General features: G+C 43.9%; 1 protein-coding gene across 1 annotated transcript; it reads right to left on the bottom strand.

Moving 5' to 3' along the window:
* Positions 1-21767: 21767 nt before the first annotated feature.
* LOC135171607 (uncharacterized) lies at positions 21768-23060 on the bottom strand. The gene has a single exon (XM_064138236.1). The coding sequence runs from the start codon at positions 22644-22646 to the stop codon at positions 21768-21770; it is 879 nt and encodes a 292-aa protein (XP_063994306.1). The 5' UTR covers positions 22647-23060.
* Positions 23061-23272: the final 212 nt, after the last annotated feature.

The raw sequence follows: 23272 nt of genomic DNA, 5'->3' as shown, positions 1-23272 counted from the left end.
CGATGTCGTAAAAACGAATATGTATAATCGACTTTTTCTCGAAGCCTAATCGTTCCCCCGCAAACTTCGCGCATTGCACTCGTGTAGTTCGAGGAGACGAAGCTATTGCACGCGGTTTCATCGGCCTACGACAATATGTACTCAAGTTAAATGCCATCATATTGAACACGAATATCAACTTCTATGTTTGAGTTTTTCGTGAACTGTGGTCGCCCATAAAACGATGTTGCATCAGTTCCCTTGGTTAATTGATGTGCTGAAACCGAATATGATGCCAGATTTCGTCTAGGTGCAGCCAAAAAAAAAGTGATTCCCACGATGTCGTAAAAACGAATATGTATCATCGACTTTTTCTCGAAGCCTAATCGTTCCCACGCAGAATTCGCGCGTTGCACTCGTGTAGTTCGAAGAGACGAAGCTATTGCACGCGGTTTCATCGGCCTACGACAATGTGTACTCAAGTTATATGCCATCATATCGAACACGAATATCAACTTTATGTTTGAGTTTTTCGTGAGCTGTGGTCGCGAAAAAAACGATGTTGCATCAGTTTCCTCGGTTATTTGATGTGCTAAAACCGAATATGATGCCAGATTTCGTCTAGGTGCAGCCAAAAAACAGTGATTCCCACGATGTCGTAAAAACGAATATGTATAATCGACTTTTTCTGGAAGCCTAATGGTTCCCACCCTAAATTCGCGCATTGCACTCGTGTAGTTCGAAGAGACGAAGCTATTGCACGCGGTTTCATCGGCCTACGACAATGTGTACTCAAGTTATATGCCATCATATCGAACACGAATATCAACTTCTATGATTGAGTTTTTCGTAAGCTGCGGTCGCGAAGAAAACGGTATTGCATCAGTTTCCTTGGTTATTTGACGTGCTGAAACTGAATATGATGCCAGATTTCGTCTAGGTGCAGCCAAAAAACTGTGATTCCCGCGATGTCGTAAAAACGAATATGTATAATCGACTTTTTCTGGAAGCCTAATGGTTCCCACCCTAAATTCGCGCATTGCACTCGTGTAGTTCGAAGAGACGAAGCTATTGCACGCGGTTTCATCGACCTACGACAATGTGTACTCAAGTTATATGCCATCATATCGAACACGAATATCAACTTCTATGATTGAGTTTTTCGTGAGCTGTGGTCGCGAAGAAAATGATATTGCATCAGTTTCCTTGGTTATTTGACGTGCTGAAACCGAATATTATTCCAGATTTCGTCTAGGAGCACCCAAAAAAAAGTGATTCCCACGATCTCGTAACAACGCATATGTATAATCGACTTTTTCTCGAAGCCTAATCGTTCCCACGCAGAATTCGCGCGTTGCACTCGTGTAGTTCGAAGAGACGAAGCTATTGCACGCGGTTTCATCGGCCTACGACAATGTGTACTCAAGTTATATGCCATCATATCGAACACGAATATCAACTTCTATGATTGAGTTTTTCGTATGCTGTGGTCGCGAAGAAAACGGTATTGCATCAGTTTCCTTGGTTATTTGACGTGCTGAAACCGAATATTATGCCAGATTTCGTCTAGGTGCAGCCAAAAAACAGTGATTCCCGCGATGTCGTAAAAACGAATATGTATAATCGACTTTTTCTGGAAGCCTAATGGTTCCCACCCTAAATTCGCGCATTGCACTCGTGTAGTTCAAAGAGACGAAGCTATTGCACGCGGTTTCATCGGCCTATGACAATGTGTACTCAAGTTATATGCCATCATATCGAACACGAATATCAACTTTATGTTTGAGTTTTTCGTGAGCTGTGGTCGCGAAAAAAACGATGTTGCATCAGTTTCCTCGGTTATTTGATGTGCTAAAACCGAATATGATGCCAGATTTCGTCTAGGTGCAGCCAAAAAACAGTGATTCCCACGATGTCGTAAAAACGAATATGTATAATCGACTTTTTCTGGAAGCCTAATGGTTCCCACCCTAAATTCGCGCATTGCACTCGTGTAGTTCGAAGAGACGAAGCTATTGCACGCGGTTTCATCGGCCTACGACAATGTGTACTCAAGTTATATGCCATCATATCGAACACGAATATCAACTTCTATGATTGAGTTTTTCGTAAGCTGCGGTCGCGAAGAAAACGGTATTGCATCAGTTTCCTTGGTTATTTGACGTGCTGAAACCGAATATTATGCCAGATTTCGTCTAGGTGCAGCTAAAAAACAGTGATTCCCGCGATGTCGTAAAAACGAATATGTATAATCGACTTTTTCTGGAAGCCTAATGGTTCCCACCCTAAATTCGCGCATTGCACTCGTGTAGTTCGAAGAGATGAAGCTATTGCACGCGGTTTCATCGACCTACGACAATGTGTACTCAAGTTATATGCCATCATATCGAACACGAATATCAACTTCTATGATTGAGTTTTTCGTGAGCTGTGGTCGCGAAGAAAACGATATTGCATCAGTTTCCTTGGTTATTTGACGTGCTGAAACCGAATATTATTCCAGATTTCGTCTAGGAGCACCCAAAAAAAAGTGATTCCCACGATCTCGTAACAACGCATATGTATAATCGACTTTTTCTCAAAGACAAATGGTTCCCAAACAGGCTTCCCGCATTGCACTCGTGGAGTTCGACGAGACGAAGCTATTGCACGCGGTTTCATCGGCCTACGACAATGTGTACTCAAGTTGGAAGCCATCATATCGAACACGAATATCAACTTCTATGTTTGAGTTTTTCGTGAGCTGTGGTCGCTCAGAAAACGATGTTGCATCAGTTCCCTTGGTTAATTGATGTGCTGAAACCGAATATGATACCAGATTTCGTCTAGGTGCAGCCAAAAAAAGTGATTCCCTTGAAGTCGTAAATACGCATATGTATAATCGATCTCTTCTCGAAGCCTAATCGTTCCCACGCAAACTGCCCGCATTGCACTTGTGTAGTTCGACGAGACGAAGCTATTGCACGCGGTTTCATCGGCCTACGACAATGTGTACGCAAGTTATATGCCATCATATCGAACACGAATATCAACTTCTATGATTGAGTTTTTCGTAAGCTGTGGTCGCGAAGAAAACGGTATTGCATCAGTTTCCTTGGTTATTTGACGTGCTGAAACCGAATATTATGCCAGATTTCGTCTAGGAGCACCCAAAAAAAAGTGATTCCCACGATCTCGTAGCAACACATATGTATAATCGACTTTTTCTCAAAGACAAATGGTTCCCAAGCAGGCTTCCCGCATTGCACTCGTGTAGTTCGACGAGACGAAGCTATTGCACGCGGTTTCATCGACCTACGACAATGTGTACTCAAGTTATACGCCATCATATCGAACACGAATATCAACTTTATGTTTGAGTTTTTCGTGAGCTGTGGTCGCGAAAAAAACGATGTTGCATCAGTTTCCTCGGTTATTTGATGTGCTAAAACCGAATATGATGCCAGATTTCGTCTAGGTGCAGCCAAAAAACAGTGATTCCCACGATGTCGTACAAACGAATATGTATAATCGACTTTTTCTGGAAGCCTAATGGTTCCCACCCTAAATTCGCGCATTGCACTCGTGTAGTTCGACGAGACGAAGCTATTGCACGCGGTTTCATCGACCTACGACAATGTGTACTCAAGTTATACGCCATCATATCGAACACGAATATCAACTTTATGTTTGAGTTTTTCGTGAGCTGTGGTCGCGAAAAAAACGATGTTGCATCAGTTCCCTTGGTTATCCGACGTGCTGAAACCGAATATGATGCCAGATTTCGTCTAGGTGCAGCCAAAAAAAGTCATTCCCAGGATGTCGTAAAAACGCATATGTATAATCGACTTTTTCTCGAAGCCAAATCATTGCCGAGCAGGCTTCCCGCATTGCACTCGTGTAGTTCGACGAGACGAAGCTATTGCACGTGGTTTCATCAGCCTACGACAATGTGTACTCAAGTTATATGCCATCATATCGACCACGAATATCAACTTCTATGATTGAGTTTTTCGTGAGATGTGGTCGCGAAAAAAACGATGTTGCATCAGTTTCCTTGGTTAATTGACGTGCTGAAACCGAATATGATGCCAGATTTCCTCTAGGTGCAGTCAAAAAACGGAGATTCCCACGATGTCGTAAAAACGAATATGTATAATCGACTTTTTCTCGAAGCCTAATCATTCCCACGCAAACTTCGCGCATTGGACTCGTGTAGTTCGAAGAAACGAAGCTATTACACGTGGTTTCATCGACCTACGACAATGTGTACTCAAGTTATAGGCCATCATATCGAACACGAATATCAACTTCTATGATTGAGTTTTTCGTGAGCTGTGGTCGCGAAAAAAACGATGTTGCATCAGTTTCCTCGGTTATTTGATGTGCTAAAACCGAATATGATTCCAGATTTCGTCTAGGTGCAGCCAAAAAACAGTGATTCCCACGATGTCGTAAAAACGAATATGTATAATCGACTTTTTCTGGAAGCCTCGTGGTTCCCACCCTAAATTCGCGCATTGCACTCGTGTAGTTCGAAGAGACGAAGCTATTGCACGCGGTTTCATCGACCTACGACAATGTGTACTCACGTTAAATGCCATCATATTCAACACGAATATCAACTTCTATGTTTGAGTTTTTCGTGAACTGTGGTCGCCCAGAAAACGATGTTCCATCAGTTCCCTTGGTTAATTGATGTGCTGAAACCGAATATGATGCCAGATTTCGTCTAGGTGCAGCCAAAAAAAAAGTGATTCCCACGATGTCGTAAAAACGAATATGTATAATCGACTTTTTCTCGAAGCCTAATCGTTCCCACGCAGAATTCGCGCGTTGCACTCGTGTAGTTCGAAGAGACGAAGCTATTGCACGCGGTTTCATCGGCCTACGACAATGTGTACTCAAGTTATATGCCATCATATCGAACACGAATATCAACTTCTATGATTGAGTTTTTCGTATGCTGTGGTCGCGAAGAAAACGGTATTGCATCAGTTTCCTTGGTTATTTGACGTGCTGAAACCGAATATTATGCCAGATTTCGTCTAGGTGCAGCCAAAAAACAGTGATTCCCGCGATGTCGTAAAAACGAATATGTATAATCGACTTTTTCTGGAAGCCTAATGGTTCCCACCCTAAATTCGCGCATTGCACTCGTGTAGTTCAAAGAGACGAAGCTATTGCACGCGGTTTCATCGGCCTACGACAATGTGTACTCAAGTTATATGCCATCATATCGAACACGAATATCAACTTTATGTTTGAGTTTTTCGTGAGCTGTGGTCGCGAAAAAAACGATGTTGCATAAGTTTCCTCGGTTATTTGATGTGCTAAAACCGAATATGATGCCAGATTTCGTCTAGGTGCAGCCAAAAAACAGTGATTCCCACGATGTCGTAAAAACGAATATGTATAATCGACTTTTTCTGGAAGCCTAATGGTTCCCACCCTAAATTCGCGCATTGCACTCGTGTAGTTCGAAGAGACGAAGCTATTGCACGCGGTTTCATCGGCCTACGACAATGTGTACTCAAGTTATATGCCATCATATCGAACACGAATATCAACTTCTATGATTGAGTATTTCGTAAGCTGCGGTCGCGAAGAAAACGGTATTGCATCAGTTTCCTTGGTTATTTGACGTGCTGAAACCGAATATTATGCCAGATTTCGTCTAGGTGCAGCTAAAAAACAGTGATTCCCGCGATGTCGTAAAAACGAATATGTATAATCGACTTTTTCTGGAAGCCTAATGGTTCCCACCCTAAATTCGCGCATTGCACTCGTGTAGTTCGAAGAGATGAAGCTATTGCACGCGGTTTCATCGACCTACGACAATGTGTACTCAAGTTATATGCCATCATATCGAACACGAATATCAACTTCTATGATTGAGTTTTTCGTGAGCTGTGGTCGCGAAGAAAACGATATTGCATCAGTTTCCTTGGTTATTTGACGTGCTGAAACCGAATATTATTCCAGATTTCGTCTAGGAGCACCCAAAAAAAAAGTGATTCCCACGATCTCGTAACAACGCATATGTATAATCGACTTTTTCTCAAAGACAAATGGTTCCCAAACAGGCTTCCCGCATTGCACTCGTGGAGTTCGACGAGACGAAGCTATTGCACGCGGTTTCATCGGCCTACGACAATGTGTACTCAAGTTGGAAGCCATCATATCGAACACGAATATCAACTTCTATGTTTGAGTTTTTCGTGAGCTGTGGTCGCTCAGAAAACGATGTTGCATCAGTTCCCTTGGTTAATTGATGTGCTGAAACCGAATATGATACCAGATTTCGTCTAGGTGCAGCCAAAAAAAGTGATTCCCTTGAAGTCGTAAATACGCATATGTATAATCGATCTCTTCTCGAAGCCTAATCCTTGCCACGCAAACTGCCCGCATTGCACTTGTGTAGTTCGACGAGACGAAGCTATTGCACGCGGTTTCATCGGCCTACGACAATGTGTACGCAAGTTATATGCCATCATATCGAACACGAATATCAACTTCTATGATTGAGTTTTTCGTAAGCTGTGGTCGCGAAGAAAACGGTATTGCATCAGTTTCCTTGGTTATTTGACGTGCTGAAACCGAATATTATGCCAGATTTCGTCTAGGAGCACCCAAAAAAAAGTGATTCCCACGATCTCGTAGCAACACATATGTATAATCGACTTTTTCTCAAAGACAAATGGTTCCCAAGCAGGCTTCCCGCATTGCACTCGTGTAGTTCGACGAGACGAAGCTATTGCACGCGGTTTCATCGACCTACGACAATGTGTACTCAAGTTATACGCCATCATATCGAACACGAATATCAACTTTATGTTTGAGTTTTTCGTGAGCTGTGGTCGCGAAAAAAACGATGTTGCATCAGTTTCCTCGGTTATTTGATGTGCTAAAACCGAATATGATGCCAGATTTCGTCTAGGTGCAGCCAAAAAACAGTGATTCCCACGATGTCGTAAAAACGAATATGTATAATCGACTTTTTCTGGAAGCCTAATGGTTCCCACCCTAAATTCGCGCATTGCACTCGTGTAGTTCGAAGAGACGAAGCTATTGCACGCGGTTTCATCGACCTACGACAATGTGTACTCAAGTTATATGCCATCATATCGAACACGAATATCAACTTTTCTGTTTGAGTTTTTCGTGAACTGTGGTCGCCAAGAAAACGATGTTGCATCAGTTCCCTTGGTTATCCGACGTGCTGAAACCGAATATGATGCCAGATTTCGTCTAGGTGCAGCCAAAAAAAGTCATTCCCAGGATGTCGTAAAAACGCATATGTATAATCGACTTTTTCTCGAAGCCAAATCATTGCCGAGCAGGCTTCCCGCATTGCACTCGTGTAGTTCGACGAGACGAAGCTATTGCACGTGGTTTCATCAGCCTACGACAATGTGTACTCAAGTTATATGCCATCATATCGACCACGAATATCAACTTCTATGATTGAGTTTTTCGTGAGATGTGGTCGCGAAAAAAACGATGTTGCATCAGTTTCCTTGGTTAATTGACGTGCTGAAACCGAATATGATGCCAGATTTCCTCTAGGTGCAGTCAAAAAACGGAGATTCCCACGATGTCGTAAAAACGAATATGTATAATCGACTTTTTCTCGAAGCCTAATCATTCCCACGCAAACTTCGCGCATTGGACTCGTGTAGTTCGAAGAAACGAAGCTATTGCACGTGGTTTCATCGACCTACGACAATGTGTACTCAAGTTGGAAGCCATCATATCGAACACGAATATCAACTTCTATGTTTGAGTTTTTCGTGAGCTGTGGTCGCTCAGAAAACGATGTTGCATCAGTTCCCTTGGTTAATTGATGTGCTGAAACCGAATATGATACCAGATTTCGTCTAGGTGCACCCAAAAAAAAGTGATTCCCACGATCTCGTAACAACGCATATGTATAATCGACTTTTTCTCAAAGACAAATGGTTCCCAAACAGGCTTCCCGCATTGCACTCGTGGAGTTCGACGAGACGAAGCTATTGCACGCGGTTTCATCGGCCTACGACAATGTGTACTCAAGTTGGAAGCCATCATATCGAACACGAATATCAACTTCTATGTTTGAGTTTTTCGTGAGCTGTGGTCGCTCAGAAAACGATGTTGCATCAGTTCCCTTGGTTAATTGATGTGCTGAAACCGAATATGATACCAGATTTCGTCTAGGTGCAGCCAAAAAAAGTGATTCCCTTGAAGTCGTAAATACGCATATGTATAATCGATCTCTTCTCGAAGCCTAATCCTTCCCACGCAAACTGCCCGCATTGCACTTGTGTAGTTCGACGAGACGAAGCTATTGCACGCGGTTTCATCGGCCTACGACAATGTGTACGCAAGTTATATGCCATCATATCGAACACGAATATCAACTTCTATGATTGAGTTTTTCGTAAGCTGTGGTCGCGAAGAAAACGGTATTGCATCAGTTTCCTTGGTTATTTGACGTGCTGAAACCGAATATTATGCCAGATTTCGTCTAGGAGCACCCAAAAAAAAGTGATTCCCACGATCTCGTAGCAACACATATGTATAATCGACTTTTTCTCAAAGACAAATGGTTCCCAAGCAGGCTTCCCGCATTGCACTCGTGTAGTTCGACGAGACGAAGCTATTGCACGCGGTTTCATCGACCTACGACAATGTGTACTCAAGTTATACGCCATCATATCGAACACGAATATCAACTTTATGTTTGAGTTTTTCGTGAGCTGTGGTCGCGAAAAAAACGATGTTGCATCAGTTTCCTCGGTTATTTGATGTGCTAAAACCGAATATGATGCCAGATTTCGTCTAGGTGCAGCCAAAAAACAGTGATTCCCACGATGTCGTAACAACGAATATGTATAATCGACTTTTTCTGGAAGCCTAATGGTTCCCACCCTAAATTCGCGCATTGCACTCGTGTAGTTCGAAGAGACGAAGCTATTGCACGCGGTTTCATCGACCTACGACAATGTGTACTCAAGTTATATGCCATCATATCGAACACGAATATCAACTTTTCTGTTTGAGTTTTTCGTGAACTGTGGTCGCCAAGAAAACGATGTTGCATCAGTTCCCTTGGTTATCCGACGTGCTGAAACCGAATATGATGCCAGATTTCGTCTAGGTGCAGCCAAAAAAAGTCATTCCCAGGATGTCGTAAAAACGCATATGTATAATCGACTTTTTCTCGAAGCCAAATCATTGCCGAGCAGGCTTCCCGCATTGCACTCGTGTAGTTCGACGAGACGAAGCTATTGCACGTGGTTTCATCAGCCTACGACAATGTGTACTCAAGTTATATGCCATCATATCGACCACGAATATCAACTTCTATGATTGAGTTTTTCGTGAGATGTGGTCGCGAAAAAAACGATGTTGCATCAGTTTCCTTGGTTAATTGACGTGCTGAAACCGAATATGATGCCAGATTTCCTCTAGGTGCAGTCAAAAAACGGAGATTCCCACGATGTCGTAAAAACGAATATGTATAATCGACTTTTTCTCGAAGCCTAATCATTCCCACGCAAACTTCGCGCATTGGACTCGTGTAGTTCGAAGAAACGAAGCTATTGCACGTGGTTTCATCGACCTACGACAATGTGTACTCAAGTTATAGGCCATCATATCGAACACGAATATCAACTTCTATGATTGAGTTTTTCGTGAGCTGTGGTCGCGAAAAAAACGATGTTGCATCAGTTTCCTCGGTTATTTGATGTGCTAAAACCGAATATGATTCCAGATTTCGTCTAGGTGCAGCCAAAGAACAGTGATTCCCACGATGTCGTAAAAACGAATATGTATAATCGACTTTTTCTGGAAGCCTCGTGGTTCCCACCCTAAATTCGCGCATTGCACTCGTGTAGTTCGAAGAGACGAAGCTATTGCACGCGGTTTCATCGACCTACGACAATGTGTACTCAAGTTAAATGCCATCATATTCAACACGAATATCAACTTCTATGTTTGAGTTTTTCGTGAACTGTGGTCGCCCAGAAAACGATGTTCCATCAGTTCCCTTGGTTAATTGATGTGCTGAAACCGAATATGATGCCAGATTTCGTCTAGGTGCAGCCAAAAAAAAAGTGATTCCCACGATGTCGTAAAAACGAATATGTATAATCGACTTTTTCTCGAAGCCTAATCGTTCCCACGCAGAATTCGCGCGTTGCACTCGTGTAGTTCGAAGAGACGAAGCTATTGCACGCGGTTTCATCGGCCTACGACAATGTGTACTCAAGTTATATGCCATCATATCGAACACGAATATCAACTTCTATGTTTGAGTTTTTCGTGAACTGTGGTCGCCCATAAAACGATGTTGCATCAGTTCCCTTGGTTAATTGATGTGGTGAAACCGAATATGATGCCAGATTTCGTCTAGGTGCAGCCAAAAAAAAAGTGATTCCCACGATGTCGTAAAAACGAATATGTATAATCGACTTTTTCTCGAAGCCTAATCGTTCCCCCGCAAACTTCGCGCATTGCACTCGTGTAGTTCGAGGAGACGAAGCTATTGCACGCGGTTTCATCGGCCTACGACAATATGTACTCAAGTTAAATGCCATCATATTGAACACGAATATCAACTTCTATGTTTGAGTTTTTCGTGAACTGTGGTCGCCCATAAAACGATGTTGCATCAGTTCCCTTGGTTAATTGATGTGCTGAAACCGAATATGATGCCAGATTTCGTCTAGGTGCAGCCAAAAAAAAAGTGATTCCCACGATGTCGTAAAAACGAATATGTATCATCGACTTTTTCTCGAAGCCTAATCGTTCCCACGCAGAATTCGCGCGTTGCACTCGTGTAGTTCGAAGAGACGAAGCTATTGCACGCGGTTTCATCGGCCTACGACAATGTGTACTCAAGTTATATGCCATCATATCGAACACGAATATCAACTTTATGTTTGAGTTTTTCGTGAGCTGTGGTCGCGAAAAAAACGATGTTGCATCAGTTTCCTCGGTTATTTGATGTGCTAAAACCGAATATGATGCCAGATTTCGTCTAGGTGCAGCCAAAAAACAGTGATTCCCACGATGTCGTAAAAACGAATATGTATAATCGACTTTTTCTGGAAGCCTAATGGTTCCCACCCTAAATTCGCGCATTGCACTCGTGTAGTTCGAAGAGACGAAGCTATTGCACGCGGTTTCATCGGCCTACGACAATGTGTACTCAAGTTATATGCCATCATATCGAACACGAATATCAACTTCTATGATTGAGTTTTTCGTAAGCTGCGGTCGCGAAGAAAACGGTATTGCATCAGTTTCCTTGGTTATTTGACGTGCTGAAACTGAATATGATGCCAGATTTCGTCTAGGTGCAGCCAAAAAACTGTGATTCCCGCGATGTCGTAAAAACGAATATGTATAATCGACTTTTTCTGGAAGCCTAATGGTTCCCACCCTAAATTCGCGCATTGCACTCGTGTAGTTCGAAGAGACGAAGCTATTGCACGCGGTTTCATCGACCTACGACAATGTGTACTCAAGTTATATGCCATCATATCGAACACGAATATCAACTTCTATGATTGAGTTTTTCGTGAGCTGTGGTCGCGAAGAAAATGATATTGCATCAGTTTCCTTGGTTATTTGACGTGCTGAAACCGAATATTATTCCAGATTTCGTCTAGGAGCACCCAAAAAAAAGTGATTCCCACGATCTCGTAACAACGCATATGTATAATCGACTTTTTCTCAAAGACAAATGGTTCCCAAGCAGGCTTCCCGCATTGCACTCGTGGAGTTCGACGAGACGAAGCTATTGCACGCGGTTTCATCGGCCTACGACAATGTGTACTCAAGTTGGAAGCCATCATATCGAACACGAATATCAACTTCTATGTATGAGTTTTTCGTGAGCTGTGGTCGCTCAGAAAACGATGTTGCATCAGTTTCCTTGGTTATTTGACGTGCTGAAACCGAATATTATGCCAGATTTCGTCTAGGTGCAGCCAAAAAACAGTGATTCCCGCGATGTCGTAAAAACGAATATGTATAATCGACTTTTTCTGGAAGCCTAATGGTTCCCACCCTAAATTCGCGCATTGCACTCGTGTAGTTCGAAGAGACGAAGCTATTGCACGCGGTTTCATCGACCTACGACAATGTGTACTCAAGTTATATGCCATCATATCGAACACGAATATCAACTTCTATGATTGAGCTTTTCGTGAGCTGTGGTCGCGAAGAAAACGATATTGCATCAGTTTCCTTGGTTATTTGACGTGCTGAAACCGAATATTATTCCAGATTTCGTCTAGGAGCACCCAAAAAAAAGTGATTCCCACGATCTCGTAACAACGCATATGTATAATCGACTTTTTCTCAAAGACAAATGGTTCCCAAGCAGGCTTCCCGCATTGCACTCGTGGAGTTCGACGAGACGAAGCTATTGCACGCGGTTTCATCGGCCTACGACAATGTGTACTCAAGTTGGAAGCCATCATATCGAACACGAATATCAACTTCTATGTTTGAGTTTTTCGTGAGCTGTGGTCGATCAGAAAACGATGTTGCATCAGTTCCCTTGGTTAATTGATGTGCTGAAACCGAATATGATGCCAGATTTCGTCTAGGTGCAGCCAAAAAAAAAGTGATTCCCACGATGTCGTAAAAACGAATATGTATAATCGACTTTTTCTCGAAGCCTAATCGTTCCCCCGCAAACTTCGCGCATTTCACTCGTGTAGTTCGAGGAGACGAAGCTATTGCACGCGGTTTCATCGGCCTACGACAATGTGTACTCAAGTTAAATGCCATCATATTGAACACGAATATCAACTTCTATGTTTGAGTTTTTCGTGAACTGTGGTCGCCCATAAAACGATGTTGCATCAGTTCCCTTGGTTAATTGATGTGCTGAAACCGAATATGATGCCAGATTTCGTCTAGGTGCAGCCAAAAAAAAAGTGATTCCCACGATGTCGTAAAAACGAATATGTATAATCGACTTTTTCTCGAAGCCTAATCGTTCCCACGCAGAATTCGCGCGTTGCACTCGTGTAGTTCGAAGAGACGAAGCTATTGCACGCGGTTTCATCGGCCTACGACAATGTGTACTCAAGTTATATGCCATCATATCGAACACGAATATCAACTTCTATGTTTGAGTTTTTCGTGAACTGTGGTCGCCCATAAAACGATGTTGCATCAGTTCCCTTGGTTAATTGATGTGGTGAAACCGAATATGATGCCAGATTTCGTCTAGGTGCAGCCAAAAAAAAAGTGATTCCCACGATGTCGTAAAAACGAATATGTATAATCGACTTTTTCTCGAAGCCTAATCGTTCCCCCGCAAACTTCGCGCATTGCACTCGTGTAGTTCGAGGAGACGAAGCTATTGCACGCGGTTTCATCGGCCTACGACAATATGTACTCAAGTTAAATGCCATCATATTGAACACGAATATCAACTTCTATGTTTGAGTTTTTCGTGAACTGTGGTCGCCCATAAAACGATGTTGCATCAGTTCCCTTGGTTAATTGATGTGCTGAAACCGAATATGATGCCAGATTTCGTCTAGGTGCAGCCAAAAAAAAAGTGATTCCCACGATGTCGTAAAAACGAATATGTATCATCGACTTTTTCTCGAAGCCTAATCGTTCCCACGCAGAATTCGCGCGTTGCACTCGTGTAGTTCGAAGAGACGAAGCTATTGCACGCGGTTTCATCGGCCTACGACAATGTGTACTCAAGTTATATGCCATCATATCGAACACGAATATCAACTTTATGTTTGAGTTTTTCGTGAGCTGTGGTCGCGAAAAAAACGATGTTGCATCAGTTTCCTCGGTTATTTGATGTGCTAAAACCGAATATGATGCCAGATTTCGTCTAGGTGCAGCCAAAAAACAGTGATTCCCACGATGTCGTAAAAACGAATATGTATAATCGACTTTTTCTGGAAGCCTAATGGTTCCCACCCTAAATTCGCGCATTGCACTCGTGTAGTTCGAAGAGACGAAGCTATTGCACGCGGTTTCATCGGCCTACGACAATGTGTACTCAAGTTATATGCCATCATATCGAACACGAATATCAACTTCTATGATTGAGTTTTTCGTAAGCTGCGGTCGCGAAGAAAACGGTATTGCATCAGTTTCCTTGGTTATTTGACGTGCTGAAACTGAATATGATGCCAGATTTCGTCTAGGTGCAGCCAAAAAACTGTGATTCCCGCGATGTCGTAAAAACGAATATGTATAATCGACTTTTTCTGGAAGCCTAATGGTTCCCACCCTAAATTCGCGCATTGCACTCGTGTAGTTCGAAGAGACGAAGCTATTGCACGCGGTTTCATCGACCTACGACAATGTGTACTCAAGCTATATGCCATCATATCGAACACGAATATCAACTTCTATGATTGAGTTTTTCGTGAGCTGTGGTCGCGAAGAAAATGATATTGCATCAGTTTCCTTGGTTATTTGACGTGCTGAAACCGAATATTATTCCAGATTTCGTCTAGGAGCACCCAAAAAAAAGTGATTCCCACGATCTCGTAACAACGCATATGTATAATCGACTTTTTCTCAAAGACAAATGGTTCCCAAGCAGGCTTCCCGCATTGCACTCGTGGAGTTCGACGAGACGAAGCTATTGCACGCGGTTTCATCGGCCTACGACAATGTGTACTCAAGTTGGAAGCCATCATATCGAACACGAATATCAACTTCTATGTATGAGTTTTTCGTGAGCTGTGGTCGCTCAGAAAACGATGTTGCATCAGTTTCCTTGGTTATTTGACGTGCTGAAACCGAATATTATGCCAGATTTCGTCTAGGTGCAGCCAAAAAACAGTGATTCCCGCGATGTCGTAAAAACGAATATGTATAATCGACTTTTTCTGGAAGCCTAATGGTTCCCACCCTAAATTCGCGCATTGCACTCGTGTAGTTCGAAGTGACGAAGCTATTGCACGCGGTTTCATCGACCTACGACAATGTGTACTCAAGTTATATGCCATCATATCGAACACGAATATCAACTTCTATGATTGAGCTTTTCGTGAGCTGTGGTCGCGAAGAAAACGATATTGCATCAGTTTCCTTGGTTATTTGACGTGCTGAAACCGAATATTATTCCAGATTTCGTCTAGGAGCACCCAAAAAAAAGTGATTCCCACGATCTCGTAACAACGCATATGTATAATCGACTTTTTCTCAAAGACAAATGGTTCCCAAGCAGGCTTCCCGCATTGCACTCGTGGAGTTCGACGAGACGAAGCTATTGCACGCGGTTTCATCGGCCTACGACAATGTGTACTCAAGTTGGAAGCCATCATATCGAACACGAATATCAACTTCTATGTTTGAGTTTTTCGTGAGCTGTGGTCGATCAGAAAACGATGTTGCATCAGTTCCCTTGGTTAATTGATGTGCTGAAACCGAATATGATGCCAGATTTCGTCTAGGTGCAGCCAAAAAAAAAGTGATTCCCACGATGTCGTAAAAACGAATATGTATAATCGACTTTTTCTCGAAGCCTAATCGTTCCCCCGCAAACTTCGCGCATTTCACTCGTGTAGTTCGAGGAGACGAAGCTATTGCACGCGGTTTCATCGGCCTACGACAATGTGTACTCAAGTTAAATGCCATCATATTGAACACGAATATCAACTTCTATGTTTGAGTTTTTCGTGAACTGTGGTCGCCCATAAAACGATGTTGCATCAGTTCCCTTGGTTAATTGATGTGGTGAAACCGAATATGATGCCAGATTTCGTCTAGGTGCAGCCAAAAAAAAAGTGATTCCCACGATGTCGTAAAAACGAATATGTATAATCGACTTTTTCTCGAAGCCTAATCGTTCCCCCGCAAACTTCGCGCATTGCACTCGTGTAGTTCGAGGAGACGAAGCTATTGCACGCGGTTTCATCGGCCTACGACAATATGTACTCAAGTTAAATGCCATCATATTGAACACGAATATCAACTTCTATGTTTGAGTTTTTCGTGAACTGTGGTCGCCCATAAAACGATGTTGCATCAGTTCCCTTGGTTAATTGATGTGCTGAAACCGAATATGATGCCAGATTTCGTCTAGGTGCAGCCAAAAAAAAAGTGATTCCCACGATGTCGTAAAAACGAATATGTATCATCGACTTTTTCTCGAAGCCTAATCGTTCCCACGCAGAATTCGCGCGTTGCACTCGTGTAGTTCGAAGAGACGAAGCTATTGCACGCGGTTTCATCGGCCTACGACAATGTGTACTCAAGTTATATGCCATCATATCGAACACGAATATCAACTTTATGTTTGAGTTTTTCGTGAGCTGTGGTCGCGAAAAAAACGATGTTGCATCAGTTTCCTCGGTTATTTGATGTGCTAAAACCGAATATGATGCCAGATTTCGTCTAGGTGCAGCCAAAAAACAGTGATTCCCACGATGTCGTAAAAACGAATATGTATAATCGACTTTTTCTGGAAGCCTAATGGTTCCCACCCTAAATTCGCGCATTGCACTCGTGTAGTTCGAAGAGACGAAGCTATTGCACGCGGTTTCATCGGCCTACGACAATGTGTACTCAAGTTATATGCCATCATATCGAACACGAATATCAACTTCTATGATTGAGTTTTTCGTAAGCTGCGGTCGCGAAGAAAACGGTATTGCATCAGTTTCCTTGGTTATTTGACGTGCTGAAACTGAATATGATGCCAGATTTCGTCTAGGTGCAGCCAAAAAACTGTGATTCCCGCGATGTCGTAAAAACGAATATGTATAATCGACTTTTTCTGGAAGCCTAATGGTTCCCACCCTAAATTCGCGCATTGCACTCGTGTAGTTCGAAGAGACGAAGCTATTGCACGCGGTTTCATCGACCTACGACAATGTGTACTCAAGCTATATGCCATCATATCGAACACGAATATCAACTTCTATGATTGAGTTTTTCGTGAGCTGTGGTCGCGAAGAAAATGATATTGCATCAGTTTCCTTGGTTATTTGACGTGCTGAAACCGAATATTATTCCAGATTTCGTCTAGGAGCACCCAAAAAAAAGTGATTCCCACGATCTCGTAACAACGCATATGTATAATCGACTTTTTCTCAAAGACAAATGGTTCCCAAGCAGGCTTCCCGCATTGCACTCGTGGAGTTCGACGAGACGAAGCTATTGCACGCGGTTTCATCGGCCTACGACAATGTGTACTCAAGTTGGAAGCCATCATATCGAACACGAATATCAACTTCTATGTATGAGTTTTTCGTGAGCTGTGGTCGCTCAGAAAACGATGTTGCATCAGTTTCCTTGGTTATTTGACGTGCTGAAACCGAATATTATGCCAGATTTCGTCTAGGTGCAGCCAAAAAACAGTGATTCCCGCGATGTCGTAAAAACGAATATGTATAATCGACTTTTTCTGGAAGCCTAATGGTTCCCACCCTAAATTCGCGCATTGCACTCGTGTAGTTCGAAGTGACGAAGCTATTGCACGCGGTTTCATCGACCTACGACAATGTGTACTCAAGTTATATGCCATCATATCGAACACGAATATCAACTTCTATGATTGAGCTTTTCGTGAGCTGTGGTCGCGAAGAAAACGATATTGCATCAGTTTCCTTGGTTATTTGACGTGCTGAAACCGAATATTATTCCAGATTTCGTCTAGGAGCACCCAAAAAAAAGTGATTCCCACGATCTCGTAACAACGCATATGTATAATCGACTTTTTCTCAAAGACAAATGGTTCCCAAGCAGGCTTCCCGCATTGCACTCGTGGAGTTCGACGAGACGAAGCTATTGCACGCGGTTTCATCGGCCTACGACAATGTGTACTCAAGTTGGAAGCCATCATATCGAACACGAATATCAACTTCTATGTTTGAGTTTTTCGTGAGCTGTGGTCGATCAGAAAACGATGTTGCATCAGTTCCCTTGGTTAATTGATGTGCTGAAACCGAATATGATGCCAGATTTCGTCTAGGTGCAGCCAAAAAAAAAGTGATTCCCACGATGTCGTAAAAACGAATATGTATAATCGACTTTTTCTCGAAGCCTAATCGTTCCCCCGCAAACTTCGCGCATTTCACTCGTGTAGTTCGAGGAGACGAAGCTATTGCACGCGGTTTCATCGGCCTACGACAATGTGTACTCAAGTTAAATGCCATCATATTGAACACGAATATCAACTTCTATGTTTGAGTTTTTCGTGAACTGTGGTCGCCCATAAAACGATGTTGCATCAGTTCCCTTGGTTAATTGATGTGCTGAAACCGAATATGATGCCAGATTTCGTCTAGGTGCAGCCAAAAAAAAAGTGATTCCCACGATGTCGTAAAAACGAATATGTATAATCGACTTTTTCTCGAAGCCTAATCGTTCCCACGCAGAATTCGCGCGTTGCACTCGTGTAGTTCGAAGAGACGAAGCTATTGCACGCGGTTTCATCGGCCTACGACAATGTGTACTCAAGTTATATGCCATCATATCGAACACGAATATCAACTTCTATGATTGAGTTTTTCGTATGCTGTGGTCGCGAAGAAAACGGTATTGCATCAGTTTCCTTGGTTATTTGACGTGCTGAAACCGAATATTATGCCAGATTTCGTCTAGGTGCAGCCAAAAAACAGTGATTCCCGCGATGTCGTAAAAACGAATATGTATAATCGACTTTTTCTGGAAGCCTAATGGTTCCCACCCTAAATTCGCGCATTGCACTCGTGTAGTTCAAAGAGACGAAGCTATTGCACGCGGTTTCATCGGCCTACGACAATGTGTACTCAAGTTATATGCCATCATATCGAACACGAATATCAACTTTATGTTTGAGTTTTTCGTGAGCTGTGGTCGCGAAAAAAACGATGTTGCATCAGTTTCCTCGGTTATTTGATGTGCTAAAACCGAATATGATGCCAGATTTCGTCTAGGTGCAGCCAAAAAACAGTGATTCCCACGATGTCGTAAAAACGAATATGTATAATCGACTTTTTCTGGAAGCCTAATGGTTCCCACCCTAAATTCGCGCATTGCACTCGTGTAGTTCGAAGAGACGAAGCTATTGCACGCGGTTTCATCGGCCTACGACAATGTGTACTCAAGTTGGAAGCCATCATATCGAACACGAATATCAACTTCTATGTTTGAGTTTTTCGTGAGCTGTGGTCGCTCAGAAAACGATGTTGCATCAGTTCCCTTGGTTAATTGATGTGCTGAAACCGAATATGATGCCAGATTTCGTCTAGGTGCAGCCAAAAAAAGTGATTCCCTTGAAGTCGTAAATACGCATATGTATAATCGATCTCTTCTCGAAGCCTAATCGTTCCCACGCAAACTGCCCGTATTGCACTTGTGTAGTTCGACGAGACGAAGCTATTGCACGCGGTTTCATCGGCCTACGACAATGTGTACTCAAGTTATATGCCATCATATCGAACACGAATATCAACTTCTATGATTGAGTTTTTCGTAAGCTGTGGTCGCGAAGAAAACGGTATTGCATCAGTTTCCTTGGTTATTTGACGTGCTGAAACCGAATATTATGCCAGATTTCGTCTAGGAGCACCCAAAAAACAGTGATTCCCACGATGTCGTAAAAACGAATATGTATAATCGACTTTTTCTGGAAGCCTAATGGTTCCCACCCTAAATTCGCGCATTGCACTCGTGTAGTTCGAAGAGACGAAGCTATTGCACGCGGTTTCATCGACCTACGACAATGTGTACTCAAGTTATATGCCATCATATCGAACACGAATATCAACTTTTCTGTTTGAGTTTTTCGTGAACTGTGGTCGCCAAGAAAACGATGTTGCATCAGTTCCCTTGGTTATCCGAAGTGCTGAAACCGAATATGATGCCAGATTTCGTCTAGGTGCAGCCAAAAAAAGTCATTCCCAGGATGTCGTAAAAACGCATATGTATAATCGACTTTTTCTCTAAGCCAAATCATTGCCGAGCAGGCTTCCCGCATTGCACTCGTGTAGTTCGACGAGACGAAGCTATTGCACGTGGTTTCATCAGCCTACGACAATGTGTACTCAAGTTATATGCCATCATATCGACCACGAATATCAACTTCTATGATTGAGTTTTTCGTGAGATGTGGTCGCGAAAAAAACGATGTTGCATCAGTTTCCTTGGTTAATTGACGTGCTGAAACCGAATATGATGCCAGATTTCCTCTAGGTGCAGTCAAAAAACGGAGATTCCCACGATGTCGTAAAAACGAATATGTATTGTGACCTTTTCCCTAATTTAGTATTATTTAAATTAGGGGGCGGGTCAATTATTAAATAAAACAGGGCAGAGGCTGTTATATTAAGTACATTTATTATAAATATTAATTAATAGAATTACAATGTTTTGTTTAAATTACAATATAGAAAATAATGCCTGTTTCTTGGAATATCTCAGGGGTGGGGGGCAGGCAGGTCACTTGTCGGACCACTTTTTATATTATATAATGAAAAAAGGGGGTGGCTCTACTTTGAAACAAAAGGGGAAGAATTGAGGGATCCAACAATAATAATATTAGAAACAATACAATCAGAATATTAATAATCCCTAGAAAAGAAATAATAATGATTTACACCGTTGGAGGGGTTCCGCGAATTGTAATTGGGGAGAATGATGCCGCTGGGTGATGAGGGGAAAAGAAAGGGTACTCACTCGGGTGATGCCAATTTCCCTTATTTCTGGGGGTCCTGTCCTCCTTATTTGGGGTCCTCCGGGTCTGTGCCTCTTCCTGGGGGGCAACAGGTTGATCCTGGTCCAGTATGAGCCTCTTTTCCAGCTCGCACGTCCTGGGCCACTCAACTACTCTTCCGCGATTTATTATATAGAATGACGGGGCACACTGTGTTGTCTTAATCGACAGCTGAACGACGAGTGACGAGTTATTGGCCACTTGAGGAACTCCCCGAAGTATTCGGGGGTCCTCGGCCCCATTTCGTCCGTTTCCGGGGTGAGTTCTTCACCTTCCCCTGATCCACCGATCGATGCTTGTGGGCATCTTCGGGGGCTGAGGGGCGGCGGGGTGGCGCACTACGCAACGTGCGTGTGCGCCCATTGTCCTGTAGCGCGTGGCGAACAGGGGACTGCGGCGGAGGGGGACGCGCTACGTCATCATCCTCTCACGTTGGTGGCTGAGCGCGGTGAGTAGGGGACCGCGGGAAGGAGGGGGACGGCCTACGTCATCCCATCCTTCAGTGGTGCTTCTTGTTGGTGTTTCTCGCGCTGTCCGAGCGCGGTGAGTAGGGGATTGGGGGAAGGGGAAGGAACTAAGGAAAGGGGCTCTCCAACGGTGTATAAATAAGTGCATGAATATTTAGTAAAAATAGGGGGCGTGCGGAGGGGGAAAATCAACATAACCTCTAAGGTTCTGTTGCCTCGTCACAGCTGTCCCGGGGGTAGAGAATACATGGGGTTTCCACAACCCCATGTTGAACGAAATCAAACCTTTGTACGGATTCATCCAACGTCGACTCCAGGAGCAGCGAGCTGGAAGAGAGGCTAGTAGGCGATTAGAACAGCTTAGCAAAGTTAGTTTATCAAACTTAAAAGATACCCCTGCTTTTCCCTCAACCCAGCAGAGTTTCTCCGCGGGTGACTTTTCCGCTTAACAACAATAATTATCCTAATCTAGCGTATAAACTATGGGGAGCGTCAATAAGGTCAACTAAAAATCATAATTGGTAATTTATGAACTGTACAGAATATTTATTATAAAAGAAAAAATACACATTATACTAACTGTACATGAAAAAGAAACGAAAGAACAAAATGAAAGAAGACAGAGTTCATGGGTCATCCACCGGATCTTCTTAGGGTAGGAGCCTGCAGTCGGGGCAGGTACGAACATCCTCCCCCCACCGGCCACAGAAGTAACAACGGCGGGCACCGATGGGGCAAATACTAGCCTGATGGGCCCCGTTGCACTTCCAGCAACCGGTGAAGAGGAGGGGGGAGTGCTTGGGGATGGGGGCCAATTGGGGGAATCCAGGGGCTCGCCTCACGTAATGGGAACGCTGGGGAGAGGGTTTGTGGGAGCGATTGATAGAGGGTTTGGGGGATGAAGGGACGGAGCTGGGAGGGAGGTTTGCGGGTCGAGGGATGTGAAGGGACATCAGAGCAGGGATGGGTTTTGGGGGTTGATTTTGGGGGATGTGTGAGGAAGTGGAGGGGGTGTGGAGGCTCATGAGGGAGATTCGTGGGGTGGGTGGACGTCTGAGGGGGGATAGTTGAAGGGGGAAATCAGGGATTTCGGGATCGGAGCCGGTTGGCGACGGGCTCAAGGTCTCGGGGGTTGGTGAGGGGGAGAGTGGGGATTTTTCGGGGGCGACCTCGTCTTCTGACGAGGTGGGTTGGAAGTGGGGATACTCGATGGGGGAGAGTGAGCGAGGGGTGGGGATGTCCAGGGAGGGAACGGGCGAGGGGGGAAGGGAGGGCTCCTCCGAGTCTTCCCTGGTTGACGTCTCCGGGGTCCTGTATGTGGACGTCTCCGACGTCCTCGTCCTGGGGGGGCTCCTGACCGGTGGGTGCCCGTATTGGCGGTACTGGTCCGTCTCCATCCGGGCTTGATGGAGCATCTCCTCCATCTCCCACCATTCCTGGGTGGGGGGTGGCGTTTTGGGGGTTACCTCCCCCACTGGGGCACGATATGGCCCTCTCCCGAAGAGGGGAGTCCTTTTCATCCTTAGCATCGTCGGTGATACCTAAAGGGGAGCGGGAGACAAAGGGTCTGAGGTCAGATATGTGAATTTTGGGGATTCGATTACCATGGGGGTCTTCCAAGTCATACATTATAGGGGAAATTACGTTTAAGACGAGGTAGGGGCCGTCGTATTTAGGGGCTAACTTTGCGGTGAAATGGGTAGCGGCATGGGAGAGGGGGCGATGTTTTCGTAGAACCAGGTCTCCGACCGCGAACGCGAGATCTTTCCGTCCGAGGTTATACCGTTCGGCTTGCTTCGCGAAAGCTTCACCCATATATTTTCGTGCGAGGTCATAAAAATAAGTCATACGCTCAACGCGCGACTGCCACGGTCCCGGGGGTGACGAGGTTAAGGGTTCAGGTGATTTGGGGGTTGATTCGGCAATAGGACTGGGGGGAGCAGGGATACGACCCATATTCAGGAATGCTGGGGAAAGGCCAAGGGAGGAGTGGACTGAGGTGTTGAGGGCGAAGGCAAATTCGGGTAGAAATTGGTCCCAATTCCTATGATCTTCTCCCGTATAAATGCCAAGCATGGGTTTCAGGGATCGATTAACTCGTTCGACAGGGTTGGACTGGGGATGGTAGGGAGGGGTGGTTATGTGGGTAATTCCT

This window comes from Diachasmimorpha longicaudata, unplaced genomic scaffold, assembly GCF_034640455.1.
Source record: "Diachasmimorpha longicaudata isolate KC_UGA_2023 unplaced genomic scaffold, iyDiaLong2 ctg00000055.1, whole genome shotgun sequence".
Lineage (NCBI taxonomy): Eukaryota > Metazoa > Arthropoda > Insecta > Hymenoptera > Braconidae > Diachasmimorpha > Diachasmimorpha longicaudata.
The sequence above is the reverse complement of the archived record's forward strand: the minus strand, read 5'-3'. Positions and strand labels throughout refer to the sequence as shown.